Source organism: Ambystoma mexicanum, chromosome 3p (assembly GCF_040938575.1).
Source record: "Ambystoma mexicanum isolate Mex_15411 chromosome 3p, UKY_AmexF1_1, whole genome shotgun sequence".
Lineage (NCBI taxonomy): Eukaryota > Metazoa > Chordata > Amphibia > Caudata > Ambystomatidae > Ambystoma > Ambystoma mexicanum.
In genome coordinates this window covers 34,182,033-34,197,723 of record NC_090925.1, presented here as the reverse complement: position 1 = coordinate 34,197,723, position 15,691 = coordinate 34,182,033, and the positions used below count along the sequence as shown (strand labels likewise).

General features: G+C 47.9%; 1 protein-coding gene across 1 annotated transcript; it reads right to left on the bottom strand.

Annotated features, from left to right (window-relative positions):
• Nucleotides 1–1,333: 1,333 nt before the first annotated feature.
• Nucleotides 1,334–9,310, bottom strand: LOC138579468 (trypsin-3-like). Its single transcript, XM_069649802.1, has 3 exons — nucleotides 9,079–9,310; nucleotides 4,710–4,846; nucleotides 1,334–1,552 (listed from the first exon to the last, which is right to left on the bottom strand). The coding sequence occupies exons 1-3, from the start codon at nucleotides 9,206–9,208 to the stop codon at nucleotides 1,403–1,405; spliced, it is 417 nt and encodes a 138-aa protein (XP_069505903.1). The 5' UTR covers nucleotides 9,209–9,310; the 3' UTR covers nucleotides 1,334–1,402.
• Between the last annotated feature and the right edge of the window lie 6,381 nt (nucleotides 9,311–15,691).

Below are 15,691 nucleotides of genomic sequence, written 5' to 3'. Positions count from 1 at the left end.
CAGTGCTGCCGTGACAGTGCTGCAGTGACAGTGCTGTAGTGACAGTGATCTGTACACATCACAGTGGCAGTTCACCAGGGTGGTTGCACGCAGGGGCAGCACACCTTTTCATTTTTACTTATTACAAAGAGTGCGTCTCCAATGTGCAGTGGCAAGGTTTGCAACCAGTGCATCGTGTCAATGTTTGGTCTTTATTCTTTCCTTTTGTCAGAACATTCGGATCCTCCTATAGGATTGTGGTGCAGCGTTGTGCACAGTGTGCATTGTGATTATGTTACGGTTCACCACAGATTCAGATTTTTTTGTCTCATGGTTGCCAAGGGGTAAAAAGAATGTAATGGTGTTTCCATCCATCTGACTGGTACCTGGCATGATGACAAGCATTGCCACCTGGGTAAATGCAAAGTCCTACCCACACTAGGCATAGCTTCAGTACCACCCATCCTTCGGGGTGCTGGGGAATCCCTTATCACAAGGGTAGGGGGAAAGAGGTCATCTGCTATATAACCACTTGTTCTCCGGCTAGAACCAGCAGCAGTTGGCTCCAGGATGGGAAGGGGCATTGCAGCCCCCTTTAACACCTCACCAGAATATAACGTGATATCAGCAGCGACAGCCCGGAGAGGGAGATCATGGACTGTTTGCTTGGTCATTTCAATTCAGGGTAATGACCTACACACAGTAGAGGGGTCAGACAACAACATGTAATTGACAAAGTGAATGCTCCGGGGATATAACAAGCTGGCCTTGGTGGTTGCCTGCGGGTAATCAAGTGGGGGCTGGGGGTTTATTAGGGTCAGGTGAGTGAATAGGAGAGGGGTCAGCAGGGGAGTTGCTAGGTCTGGAAAAGACCCGGGGCTAAGCTGATGTCGGAACTGTTGGGACTGGGGGCTAGCTAGTCTTTTGGCTGTAGCTCCTGAGATTCTATCCGGGGCTACAACCAAAAGATCAGGGGCTATAGCCCCCTTAGCCCCCCCTAGCAACGCCCCTGGGGGTCAGTCTGGTTGGGCATGCCACTGAAACAGATTCTCGGCACATGATTGTTGGAACTCTTCTCCAACACATTTGCTGCACACTTCATGCACTCAAAAAAGGTTAACTGTGTGAGTGCAGCTTGCTATGTCTTTTGTGCATAGTTACTGTGCAAATCTGCAGAGCAGGGCAACATGCGATGTGAAACCTGGCCCTCTGTGGTTAGTCTGGCGCCTTCCGTAAACATGCATTAGTAATCCTGTGGCAGTTAGTTGGGCTTGCACGAGTGTGTATGTCCTAGACACATCTGAATAAGAACAACTCACAAGATTGTGACATCATATTTCATTCCATGGTTTATTTACCCCCCCCACAGCATCCCAGACTCGCAGGCATGAGTCCCAGAAGGTCATTACACAGACACACACTCCTAATTGGCAGCCATGGTGTTCTTGATCCAGGTGGTGTAATTGCAGACCTTGGTGTAGACGCCGGGGTAATTCCTCATAGCACATCCTTTCCCCCAGGAGACGACGCCCTGGAGTTGCCCATTGCAGACCACGGGGCCACCGGAGTCACCCTGGAGGGCAGAAAGCGAGAGAGTGGTCAGAGGTTCTCACACATGCTGCTCACCCGCTACCTCACTGTTAGCTCCCGCTCCCCTCTATCGGTCCCTTACAATCTGCTCCCTCGCCGCGTACGTCCCCCATGACATTGTACAGCGCTGCGCTGCTTCCTCAAGTTAGGTACATGCTAAAAAAGTATAATAATAATAATAATACTAATAATAATAATAATAATAATAATAATAATAATAATAATAATAATAATAATGATACTAATAATAATAATAATGATAATAATAATACTACTACTACTAATACTAATAATAATGATAATAATACTAATAATAATGATAATAATAATACTAATAATACTAATAATAATAATAATAAAAATGATAATAATAATACTAATAATAATAATAATAATAATACTAATAATATGAATGATAATACTAATACTAATGATAATACTAATAATAATAATAATGATAATAATAATAATAATAATACTAATAATAATACTAATAATATGAATGATAATACTAATAATAATAATAATAATAATAATAATGATGATAATAATAAAAATGATAATAATAATAATAATAATAATACTAATGGTAATACTAATAATAATGATAATAATAATAATAATAAAAATGATGATAATAATATTAATACTAATGCTAATACTAATAATAATAATACTAATAATAATAATAATAATAATGATAATACTAATAATAATAATAATAACAATAATAATAATAATACTAATGATAATAATAATAATAATAATAATAATAATAATAATAATAATAATAATAATAATGATAATACTAATAATAATAATAATAAGTGAGGGTCTTTACCGAGTCTGTGGAAGTGAAGGACTTGTAGATAGCAATCATAGATCATTCATGAGAGCATTAGTGTAGTATTATACATGTTTTGCACCAGTGCAAGCCCTATTAGCGGTACAGTAAAAATAATCCTAGTGAAAAAAAAACTATTCTTTCAATGCATTCTTGCACCACTGCAATGTTTGCCCTAGTCACGAGCCTTTGCCCTGGTGCAAACATACGTTGGAACAATATAACTTCAACGCTTGCCTTGGGGGTGGGACATGGCCGATAATAGCCTGCCAGACTGAGCCAGAAAGGGGTGAGCACAGCGAGGGGGTCTCACATTGGCTGAGGGCCATTACTAGCAATGTCCGCCCATTAAGGAGTTAGTTAGCGCTATTAGCAGTCCAAGACCTGTCGACCCGATTTCTCCAATAAAGACAAACATAAAATGGCTGCACACTATGTCCCTTTTCTATGTCTAGCGTGGGTGGGCATGTGGTGAGGTGGCAGCTTTAAAGCTGGAAGGAGTGGAATCAAGTAAGTGGGGGTGTGAGGATTGAAGGGGTGCATTAGAGGCACAAAGAGTATGAGGAGTGGGGGTATGAGGATTGAAGGGGAGAATTAGAGGTGCAGAGAGTATGAGGAGTGGGGGTGTGAGGATGGAAGGGGTGGGTTAGAGGTACAGAGAGTATGAGGAGTGGGGGTGTGAGGACTGAAGGGGTGCATTAGAGGCGCAAAGAGTATGAGGAGTGGGGGGTATGAGGATTGAATGGCTGGATTAGAGGTGCAGAGAGATTGAGGAGTGGGAGTCTGAGGATGGAAGGGGTGGATTACAGGTGCAGGGAGTATGAGGAGTGGTGGTATGAGGATTGAAGGGGTGGATTAGAGTTGCAGAGAGTATGAGGAGTGGGGGTGTGAGGAGTGAAGGGATGGATTACAGGGGCAGAGGGTATGCGGAGTGGGGGTATGAGGATTGAAGAGGTGGATTAGAGGTGTAGAGACTATGAGGAGTGAGGGTATGAGGATCGACGGGGTGGATTAGAGACGCAGAGAGTATGAGGAGTGGGGGTATGAGGATGGCGTGGATTAGAGGTGCAGAGAGTATGAGGAGTGGGGGTGTGAGGATGGAAGGGGTGGGTTAGAGGTGCAGACAGTATGAGGAGTGGGGGTATGAGGATTGAAGGGGTGGATTAGAGGTACAGAGAGTATGAGGAGTGGGGATATGAGGATTGAAGGGGAGGATTAGAGGTGCAGAGAGTATGAGGAGTGGGGGTGTGAGGATGGAAGGGGTGGGTTAGAGGTACAGAGAGTATGAGGAGTGGGGGTGTGAGGATGGAAGGGGTGGGTTAGAGGTACAGAGAGTATGAGGAGTGGGGGTGTGAGGATTGAAGGGGTGGATTAAAGGTGCAGGGAGTTTGAGGAGTGGGGGCATGAGTATTGAAGGGGTGGATTAGAGGTGCAGAGAGTATGAGGAGTGGTGGTGTGAGGAATGAAGGGGTGGATTAGAGGTGCAGAGAGTATGAGGCGTTGGGGTATGAGGATTGAAGCGGTGGATTAGAGGTGCAGAGAGTATGAGGGTGAAACGGAATGGGGCCTAATATTCCGGCACATGCAAATGGTGGTCCAGGTTGACAGGCACAGGATAAAGTGGAAGGCACCCAATTACTGATAGTTTGCACCTGTGTCATACACATCTTCCCCGGGTGCTAACATGTGTTTTTTGCCTTAGAGCTAATTGGTCTTGCACTGTTGCAAAGTTTCTGTTATACCACTTCCCCCATGAGTCCCTTATTGGGTAGGGGATTCGTTTTCATCAGCAAAATCATTAGACAGAGAAAAAAGACTACTACTGAAATTCTTTGTTATGATTTTTTCTTTGGGAACACATGATGCAAGCAAAGGAAACACTCCTTAAAATATTGCACCAGAATGAATTCTGGTAAATGTTGTTCAAGGGCATCGACAGCATATGTTCAGTCATTGTATATCTAGATCAGGGTTTTCCAACTCCAGGCCTCGAGGGCCAGAAACATGTCGGGTTTTCAGTATACCCCTAATTAATATGCATGGGATACATTTGCATGCAATGATTCTGAATGCATGTACATTTGTTGTCATTAATATTAATGAGGGATGTCCTGAAACCCATCAGGATTCCGTCCCTTGAGGCCTAGAGGTGGACTACCCTGCTCTAGAGGCTCTTATTTTCTAGAGAGCTTTCAAAAGCAATCAATATACCCCTAGCCCCTATGGCTCATGGCGGCCGCAGACCAATTAGTAACTTGCCAATGGCAGTGGTGAATAATTTAGATGGATTTGGTACCTGGCAAGAGTCCTTTCCTCCTTCGATGAATCCAGCGCAGAACATGTTGCTGGTGATCTGCCCCGGGTAGGCGTTGGTGCACTGGCTCGAGGACAAGATGGGGGCGTTCAGGCACTGCAGTTGGCTGGGGTAGTTAGCTATGAAAGAAGGCAGTGGGAAAAAACACTTTTCATGGTTGCTCTTGCCAAGCAGACACAATGGAGATACATTACACCTGCCGGCTTTTGCAGAACTCCCCAACCCCTGCATGTGTACAAGTGACATCACTGCATAAGAAGGCAACAGGAGACAACAACCCCTTAGGAAGAAAGGCCCCTGCTGGAGGGAGAGTCAATGTGTGATGGAAGGCAGCTGCTGGAGGGAGAGTCCATGTGTGATTGAAGGCAGGTGCTTGAGGGAGAGATAATGTGTGATGGGAGGCAGCTGCTGGAGGGAGAGTCAATGTGTGATTGAATGCCCCTGCTTGAGGGAAAGTGGATATGTGATGGAAGATTCCTGCTGGAGGGAGAGTGAATGTGTGATGGAAGGCGCCTGCTGGAGGGAGAGTCAATGTGTGATGGAAGGCAGCTGCTGGAGGGAGAGTCCATGTGTGATGGAAGGCAGCTGCTGGAGGGAGAGTCCATGTGTGATTGGAGGCCCCTGCTGGAGGGAGAGCCAATGTGTGATTGAAGGCCCCTGCTTGAGGGAGAGTGGATATGTGATTGAAGATTCCTGCTGGAGGCAGAGTGAATGTGTGATGGAAGGCACCTGCTGGAGGGAGAGTGGATGTGTGATTGTAGGCTCCTGCTTGAGGGAGAGTCAATGCATGATTGAAGGTTCCTGCTTGACGTAGAGTCAATGTGTGATTGAAGGCAGCTGCTGGAGGGAGAGTCAATGTGTGATTGAAGGCCCCTGCTTTAGGGAGAGTGGATATTTGATGGAAGGCAGCTGGTGGATGGAGAGCCAATGTGTGATTGAAGGACCCTGCTTGAGGGAGAGTCAATGTGTGATTGAAGGCAGCTGCTTAAGGGAGAGTGGACATGTGATGGAAGGCCCCTGCTGGAGGGAAAGTCAATGTGTGATGGAAGGCAGCTGCTTGAGGGAGAGTCAATGTGTGATGGAAGGCAGCTGCTTGAGGGAGAGTAAATGTGTGATGGAAGGCAGCTGTTGGAGGAAGAGTCAATGTGTGATTGAAGGCATCTGCTGGAGGGAGAGTCAATGTGTGATTGCAGGCACCTGCTGGAGGGAGAGTCAATGTGTGATGGAAGGCAGCTGCTTGAGGGAGAGTCAATGTGTGATGGAAGGCTGCTGCTTGAGGGAGAGTCAATGTGTGATGGAAGGCAGCTGCTGGAGGAAAAGTCAATGTGTGATTGAAGGCAGCTGCTTCAAGGAGAGTAGACATGTGATGGAAGGCCCCTGCTGGAGGGAAAGTCAATGTGTGATGGAAGGCAGCTGCTTGAGGGAGAGTCAATGTGTGATGGAAGGCAGCTGCTGGAGGGAGAGTCAATGTGTGATTGCAGGCACCTGCTGGAGGGAGAGTCAATGTTTGATGGAAGGCAGCTGCTGGAGGGAGACTGAATGTGTGATTTAAGGCAGCTTGCTGCATTCCAGACCTGCTGGCTGCCTATTGGTCAGTCTGGGGAGTGTGTTGTGCAGTTGTTTGGACACCCACACATGCACAGATTTAATGTCCTGTGGGCGAAGTGAATCTCTCTGACACAGAAAATGCTTCCAAATAGGACATTAAAGTCTTTTTAATGTAAAACTCTGTTTTACTATCCCATAATACTCTCTTCATAGGCTTTCAAGTTCCTTTTTACAATATGTTTTACGGGAGTCATTGTGCTTCCAGTATCTTGATATTTCTGTCTGATATCAGCAATGACCTTCAGTCTATTCCAGTTATGCAGATAAAGAGACAGGTTCCAGGACAAAATGTTGTTTTGAGTTCCCATGAAAAGTTCTTTCTGCAAATGTACTAAATATTGACATTTGTAAATCATATTACATATAATCATGCTTGTGCAATTAAACGAAAGAAACGAATCAATGTTCATAGCACTTTGAAAAGAGGTTAATTTCTATTTTTGACGTTTGCAAAATTGAACAAGGATCAGGGAAAAGGCGGCAACACAGTCACCAACCTCAGAGCTGTAGTTTTGGGGATTCACTGAAGCTGGCACACATAGCAGAGATGCCCCAGGAGGCTGGTATATATAAATGCAAGTTATTTTGTTTAAGTTACAGGGCAAGTTGGGAAGAAAGAGGCAGGAGCTAGACATTATGCATCCTCTGTAGTCAGATCTCCCAGCCTGAATAATCAACTGCCAGTCCTGGAACCCTGATGACCTCTAGGGTTCCAGGCTACCTCATAACATTCTACTGCCTGCATTGGTGCACACAACACAGGCAGATGCTACAAGAGCCAGGCTCCCACCAGAAGAGGAACCTGCTGAAGGGGGCTCTCACCCGATTCAGAAGGCTGTAGCCGAGTCCTTAGGGGCTGGATCTGCCATGGGGGTGAGGGGACTGATAATATCTCAACTCTGCCAACTAGAAAAGCTGGCACTGGAAGTACCAGTATTGCCGAGGCCTGCATTGCAGGCAAGATGTCCAACAAAATTGAGGCCAACTCTAAGGTGAGGCTGGGAGGATTAGTCAGGGGCAACACGCTCATCTTGGAAACAAGACAACGCAGAGCAAAATACAGGTTCAATTCCCGGGTCCATGCTTAGAAACCTCTGGGTATTAAGCACGTAATAAATAACCAATTACAATAAACCTGGTTGGATTTCGCTGGAGGTCCCTTACGACTCAATGGTGTGTGGGGTGGAAAAAGGGGGCAACCACATGCCCCCATTCTGCCCAGTGGAGGCATCTCTGTCTTGCTGTTTCACAGACTCGCAAGGGGAAGTGGATGGGCAGGAGGGGAAACTGTTTACTCTGCCTATCCCTCAACCACCCCCCATCAGAACCCGCTAAATGACTTTCAATAATCCCCCCACCCCACCCAGGCATCGTCAACCACAAAGGCACGTTCATCTCACGCGGGTAAGCATTTTGCACTGGGGCCGTTCTATTTAATGTACTTTAGCACCTAAAAGGTGTTCAGTTGTGACACATCTCTGCACAAAGTGAGGACACACAACACCTCACAAGATACATTCACAAGACTCCCATCTTCCCAGGTTTAGTTATGAGCGGATTCAAGCTAATTGTGCATATGAACTTTAAAATAATGTAACAAATATTGGTCATCTCAATACCATTTTCATATAAGGCTAAAGGGTTAATGACTACTATGGTTCTGTGTATAGAGGCAATGTTGCTATAGCGCGTTTTCAGCGGCTCCTACATCTCTCATTTAGTAAAGAGGAAGGGGGCCAGAGCTCTGACCAGGCCAATATGAAAGTGAGTGCATCAGAGCCTTCAATATCAAGGCATGGTCGCAGCCAGTACCACTGTGTCAACATCCCACCACTACGCCATTGCTCCAGAACCACCATTGCCCCAGTCCCTGGTCACTTACAGCCACTTCCATTGTGTCAACATCCCACCACTGTGACATTGCTCCAGAACCCCCATTTCCCCAGTCCCATGTCACAGCCAACTCCACAGTGTCAACATCCCACCACTGTGCCATTACTCTAGAACCCCTATTGCCCCCGTCCCTGGTCACTTACAGCCACTTCCATCGTGTCAACATCCCACCACTATGCCATGGCTCTAGAACCCCCATTGCCCCAGATCCTGGTCACTTACAGCTACTCCACTGTGTCAACATCGCACCACTAGGCCATTGCTCCAGAATCCCCATTGCCCCAGTCCCTGGTCACTTACAGCCACTCCACTGTGTCAACATCCCACCACTATGCCATGGCTCCAGAACCCCCATTGCCCCAGACCCTGGTCACTTACAGCCACTCCACTGTGTCAACATCCCACCACTATGCCATTGCTCCAGAACCCCCATTGCCCCAGTCCCTGGTCACTTACAGCCACTACCACTGTGTCAACATCCCACCACTGTCTCATTGCTCCAGAACCCCCATTGCCCCAGTCCCTGGTCACTTACAGCCACTTCCACTGTGTCAACATCCCACCACTATGCCATTGCTCCAGAACCCCCCATTGCCCCAGTCCCTGGTCACTTATAGCCACTTCCACTGTGTCAACATCCCACCACTATGCCATTGCTCCAGAATCCCCATTGCCCCAGACCCTGGTCACTTACAGCTACTCCACTGTGTCAACATCCACCACTACGCCATTGCTCCAGAACCCCCATTGCCCCAGACCCTGGTCACTTACAGCTACTTCCACTGTGTCAACATCCCACCACTATGCCATTGCTCCAGAATCCCCATTGCCCCAGACCCTGGTCACTTACAGCCACTGCCGGAGGTGTTTCCCCAACCGGATATCAGACACTGTGTTCCGGTGGCAGCACAGCCAGTTGGCAGGGCGACGGCCTTCACGTAGCTGTTGAGCGTCGCTGCGCGGGACAGCTTGATGAGCATGATGTCGTTATCCAGGTTCCGGGAGTTGTAGCTGCCATGTCTGATGACCTTGACAGAGTCAATGAATTGTTCGGTGCCTTCATTGGAGTTGATGTTGTGCTCGCCGAGCCTCACCTGAATGCGCCTAAAATAAATTTCATAAGCATTAATATTGTATTATTTGTAAGATGAGTGGTCATATGATTTCCTGTCTAAACATTTACATATATTTTATGAATCATATATGTTTTTCATGCCTTTGACTGATAGGCGGGAGTAAGCATCTTAGTAACACCTCAAAAGGTCCAATCAGGACTGAGCAACATCCTTGCCCCTTTAATGCCTACGTTGTGTCCAGAGTTGGCTTTCCAAAGGCTGGCAGCAGATTCAATAGAGTCAGCATCTCTTCATGTGACCCAGTGCCGCATACTTAAGTCAACACGGGCAAAGCGGGTACTCCTGTGGAGTGGGGCACAGGTTTCCTTCCTGTCAAAGTGTGACATTATCTATGAATTGTGGGACTGGAATTCTGGTGCTAGGAATTGCAGAAGGAGTCAAAGAGGGTGGAATATGGCGGGTCTGAGGGGTAACTGCTGCATGCATTCATGTTCTGTGGAAGGTACTTTGTGCACAAACCCACAAGTGACCTCACTACTTTGAGTGGCAAGGTTGCCAGCACATACCTTAGTGTCCAGGGTTAGGCAAGGTTCATATGACTCGAGCTGAATCTGTAGGGCAGACGCTGCCAAGATTTGCTCATCAGTAGGAGGAGTTATGTGGAATGCGCTTGGCGTGATGGCGCGCTTGGCTCCTGAAAATGATGAGTCTGGAGTGGTGTTGCCAGGGTTGAGCCCAAAGGTTTATTTGAAGTCGAATGTCTATCATTTCCGGCTGAATGTGTGTCCAGGGCATTGTGGGCATTCAACATGCTGCAATATCCAGCAGTAGAACTTGCCGCTACTTGCTGCAGATGGATAGAATAAGTTCTGTGGTGCGGCGTGTATAGCCTTCAAGGCGCTCTGTAGATTGCAGCATATGCAAGGCATGGCCAATTGCTCCCTTCCCCTTGGTAACTGGAAGCAACATCTAAAGGGTATCGTTTTTAGAGGTCTACATTTATGGTTGTATGAGGGCAAGTGCACAGTTCAAGGCAAGGTGACTTAATGCGTCACTGCTCATGCCCGAGGGTTTGACACTCCCTAACATGGGGCAATAGTTGCTCTCAAGAGGTGCAGCCCTTCTAGGAATGCAATGAAGAGATCCAGGATCCAGGACACCCTTTGCACTTTATTTACAGGAATGTTTGTGGAGAACGAGTAGGATGAGTGTGAATACCAGCATACTAGCCAAGGGGCAGAGGAGAGGTCTAGCTCGCCAGACAAGAGGTGACAGTGAAATAAAATCAGTAACAGGTCAAAGTAAGTGTTAGGCGCCCCGCACCCCAGAGGTCCCAGTGTCGAGGGACTGACCTTACCTGTGCAGAGAGCCTGAAGGCTCTAGACGCAATGGTGCAGATGTTGTCACAGTGCTGGATGCACTGGAGGACAGACGGGCTCCCTGATTCCTCGACGGCCCATGCAGATGCGCTCCGCCATCTTGCGATCTGGGCACATGCCCATTGAGCCATGGTCATGGGTCCATGCATGAGCATCAGGGAGCGTCCTAGCATTGCTAGGAGACAGGCGGTTATGACTGCGCTGTCATCTTGGGCTATTTAAGCTTGACTTAGATGGCGATCCTCACATCTCAACTTCTCCTGTTGTGCTTCACTCCTTTTACTTCCTCTTCCCTCGGTCTCCTGTTCTTGGAGTTCTGTCTTCGTCCTGTTGCTCCAGACAGTTCCTCTCACTTGTTTCTTAGGTCCTTCACCTTCTGCTCTGTGGTTCCTGCTCCTTCCAGCTTTCTTTCTATCTTGTGGCCCAGCTCAGTGCATTGCACCGTTCTTCTGCCACTACCATCCGTGGAATCACTCCGTGGCGCAGCGAGGCTCGCTCTGCTTCGTGTCGGTGAGTCTGGGCAATCATCTTGTGCCATTTGCTCCTCGTTTTCTCAAGGCTTCCACACCATTGTGGTGTTGCCGCCTTCTCACCACTCCAGGATCACAGTTACGAGGCGCCGGCGTTCGAAGTTCTCGACAGAAAGACTAGATTAAATCTAAGAAACTTGAAGGTTAAAGACATCCAGCTCAGATGTTTCTTTAGAGTGGAGGTGCAGTGAGATGGTATTAGAAAGGAATAGTTGTGTAACTGCAGGGCTGAAGGCCAGAAGGGTAGGGTGCAGTCTCTTATAAGGCACAGCAGGAGGAAGGCCATAAGGGTAGGGTGCAGTCTCTTATAAGGCACAGCAGGATGAAGGGTAGGGTGCAGTCTCTTATAAGGCACAGCAGGAGGAAGGCCATAAGGGTAGGGTGGAGTCTCTTATAAGGCACAGCAGGAGGACGGCCATAAGGGTAGGGTGGAGTCTCTTATAAGGCACAGCAGGGCTGAAGTCCATAAGGGTAGGCTGCAGTCTCTTATAAGGCACAGCAGGAGGAAGGCCATAAGGGTAGGGTGCAGTCTCTTATAAGGCACAGCAGGAGGACGGCCATAAGGGTAGGGTGTAGTCTCTTATAAGGCACAGCAGGAGGAAGGCCATAAGGGTAGGGTGCAGTCTCTTATAAGGCACAGCAGGAGGAAGGCCATAAGGGTAGGGTGCAGTCTCTTATAAGGCACAGCAGGAGGAAGGCCATGAGGGTAGGGTGCAGTCTCTTATAAGGCACAGCAGGAGGAAGGCCATAAGGGTAGGGTGCAGTCTCTTATAAGGCACAGAAGGAGGAAGGCCATAAGGGTAGGGTGGAGTCTCTTATAAGGCACGCCAGGCTGAAGGCCATAAGGGTATGGTGTAGTCTCTTATAATGCACAACAGGAGGAAGGCCATAAGGGTAGGGTGCAGTCTCTTATAAGGCACAGCAGGAGGAAGGCCATGAGGGTAGGGTGCAGTCTCTTATTAGGCACAGCAGGAGGAAGGCCATAAGGTTAGGGTGGAGTCTCTTATTAGGCACAGCAGGAGGAAGGCCATGAGGGTAGGGTGGAGTCTCTTATAAGGCACAGCAGGAGGAAGGCCATGAGGGTAGGGTGGAGTCTCTTCTAAGGCACATCAGGATGAAGGCCATGAGGGTAGGGTGGAGTCTCTTATAAGGCACAGCAGGAGGAAGGCCATGAGGGTAGGGTGGAGTCTCTTCTAAGGCACATCAGGATGAAGGCCATGAGGGTAGGGTGCAGTCTCTTATTAGGCACAGCAGGAGGAAGGCCATAAGGGTAGGGTGCAGTCTCTTATAAGGCACAGCAGGATGAAGGCCATGAGGGTAGGGTGGAGTCTCTTCTAAGGCACAGCAGGAGGAAGGCCATGAGGGTAGGGTGCAGTCTCTTATAAGGCACAGCAGGAGGAAGGCCATGAGGGTAGGGTGGAGTCTCTTCTAAGGCACAGCAGGAGGAAGGCCATGAGGGTAGGGTGTAGTCTCTTATAAGGCACAGCAGGAGGAAGGCCATGAGGGTAGGGTGTAGTCTCTTATAAGGCACAGCAGGATGAAGGCCATGAGGGTAGGGTGGAGTCTCTTCTAAGGCACAGCAGGAGGAAGGCCATGAGGGTAGGGTGGAGTCTCTTCTAAGGCACATCAGGATGAAGGCCATGAGGGTAGGGTGGAGTCTCTTATTAGGCACAGCAGGAGGAAGGCCATGAGGGTAGGGTGGAGTCTCTTCTAAGGCACAGCAGGATGAAGGCCATAAGGGTAGGGTGGAGTCTCTTATTAGGCACAGCAGGAGGAAGGCCATGAGGGTAGGGTGCAGTCTCTTATTAGGCACAGCAGGAGGAAGGCCATGAGGGTAGGGTGGAGTCTCTTATTAGGCACAGCAGGAGGAAGGCCATGAGGGTAGGGTGGAGTCTCTTCTAAGGCACAGCAGGAGGAAGGCCATGAGGGTAGGGTGGAGTCTCTTATAAGGCACAGCAGGAGGAAGGCCATGAGGGTAGGGTGGAGTCTCTTATAAGGCACAGCAGGAGGAAGGCCATAAGGGTAGGGTGGAGTCTCTTATAAGGCACAGCAGGAGGAAGGCCATGAGGGTAGGGTGGAGTCTCCTTTAAGGCACAGCAGGAGGAAGGCCATAAGGGTAGGGTGGAGTCTCTTATAAGGCACAGCAGGATGAAGGCAATAAGGGTAGGGTGCAGTCTCTTATAAGGCACAGCAGGAGGAAGGCCCAAAGCCATGGGGTGATCCAGGAAATGGCTTGACCGCTGGTCACTGTTTGCGTGACCTCAGACATTAGCATCTAGAGTTCCTGCTCCAGGGATAACAGGCTGCGAGAGGTCTAGTGCAGGTCTGTCCATTGATGCATTGTGTGCAGTGGCCTGTGACTGCAGACTTCCAAAATGGAGACAACAGGCATGAGTGCTAGAGTTAGGAAAAGTAATGATCTTTGCATATGATGTATTTAGTAGTAATCAGGGGGGTGGGGGGCGCTCTGGGCAACGTTAAACATGGGGCTTCCATGTGGATGTGAAACAGGGCCTGGTCTATGTTGAGCTTGAGGGTCTGAGGACCATGGCGCCATGTTGTATGTTTACATCTCTTCTGCTACTGAGGGAAACGTAGGTCTGACTTTTCTAAGGGCTTTCGGTCTGTTCTTTCCCATCTATGCATCGTTTTGCTCTTTTTAAGGTCTGTGTGATTGTAGTGCTGCAGTTGCACTCTTTGCAATCTGAATAGTTAAGGTGAACTTCTGTTCCGGGGTCAGTGCAGCAGGCTGTTACTCAATGGCTGCAACACCAACTGGAGCTAGGTCAGGCTCTAGAGTGTCTGCATGTTACAGGTGTGGCAGGTCACAGTGACGACACCTGAGTCATTGGCCAATGTGTGTGTGGGAGGATTGGACATTGACACAGCTATACTGCACTTACGATTTGTAGCAGTGAGCAGCAGACACCACCCATTGGCTGCTGATGAGGGACCCGCCGCAGAAATGGTAGCCGGCATTCAGGGAGACTTGGTAGGGCAGAGCGTTCTTGCCACAGGTGTAGCCGCCAACAATTTTGTCATCATCGTCGTCAATGGGGAAGGCGGCTGAAAAGGAGGCAAACGCCATTAGACCTACATCCATGTTACAGTTCTTAGATGTATTGGATGATTCAATCAACATGATTCAGTGCCATGGAGTGGAATGCTGTACATACATGTAACCCAGACATGTTATGTGTTCTGGGATATGAACACATAGTGTATAATTGACCAGAGGTAACCCTGCAGCGTCCCTGGAAGACTAATGCAATGAGCACTATGCTGAAAGGGCAACCGCTCGTAACACCATGATAGAACTCACCACTAATTAACTCTTCGCCAGCCAGTGTGTATTAATCAGATAACTGACATTAGCATATCGACTTATGTGCAAGCGGACTGATGACTGACCCAGTCATATGGGAATCTTGCCAGATGCCCTCTCTCGAGCCTGAAGGCCCCTTACACTTGTATTGCTTCGAGTGTACCCCATTTCCGGTTGCAGTACCACCCCAAACATCAATGAATACACATACAAATGTGCAAGAAAAGTACAATTCCTCACTGTAGATGCAAACCTTTGTATTCATTGTCTCTTGGGAAAGTTTGTTCAGTAATTCCATGTGAAGCCTGTTTAGCTGCCGAGTCCGCCATTTTGTGGAAGCTGCTTTATAGTCAATAAATAGGATCACTGGCTAGCTGGGGGCGATGCTTACTGCACTGCCAACCTGTCCAATAACTATGAACAAGTGTGGATTCGAAACTGAGTATCTGTGCGCTAGTTATCACTAGTATATTGTAATCAAGAAGTAATTGAAGGAGGTGCAAGCAGCACTTCAACTCCCGACAACCTATCCACCTTGGTTGGAATTGAAATAGAATGCTTAGAAAAAGAGAGAGGGGTTGGTTGTGCGCTTTACACCATTACAATAAAACAAAGCAAAAGTAGTTTGATATTTAATTCTGAACAGCCAACACGTGTTTCGACACACAGGTCGTCTTCAAGGCGCGCACCAAAAGCAAACGAGAAGTAAGGAAAACTCCTAATGGAGGGCCGTATGGGTAAACGGCTCTAGTAGATCAATGAAGTCAATTAATTGACAGACAAAGGAGATGTCAGGCCGTAGTGGCAGAAGTATATATATCGCTCGTCAAATCGAGTGGCACAGGAATCGAAGGGGAAATCCCAGAAACAGCTGGCCTGACATCTCCTTTGTCTGTCCGCTTGTTTCCGAACTACCATAACTCAAGCAACAATTAGTCCTCACAATAGAGACTCGCCAAGTAATCATTTGGCCTGAGATTAAGACGAGATCCCATAACTCAAGCAACATTCAGTCCACACAACAGAGACTCGCCCAGTAATCATTTGGCCTGAGATTAAGACGAGATCCCATAACTCAGGCAACAATTAGTCCTCACAATAGAGACTCGGCAAGTAATCATTTGGCCTGAGATTAAGAGGAGATACCAGAACT

Coding starts and splice junctions, on each gene's coding strand:
- LOC138579468 (XM_069649802.1), bottom strand. CDS start 9,208: ATGCTCATCAAGCTGTCCCGCGCAGCGACGCTCAACAGCTACGTGAAG. Junction 4,847..9,078: donor AAACACCTCCGGCAGTGGCT/GTAAGTGACCAG, acceptor CTTCTTTCATAG/CTAACTACCCCAGCCAACTG. Junction 1,553..4,709: donor GAGGAAAGGACTCTTGCCAG/GTACCAAATCCA, acceptor TCTGCCCTCCAG/GGTGACTCCGGTGGCCCCGT.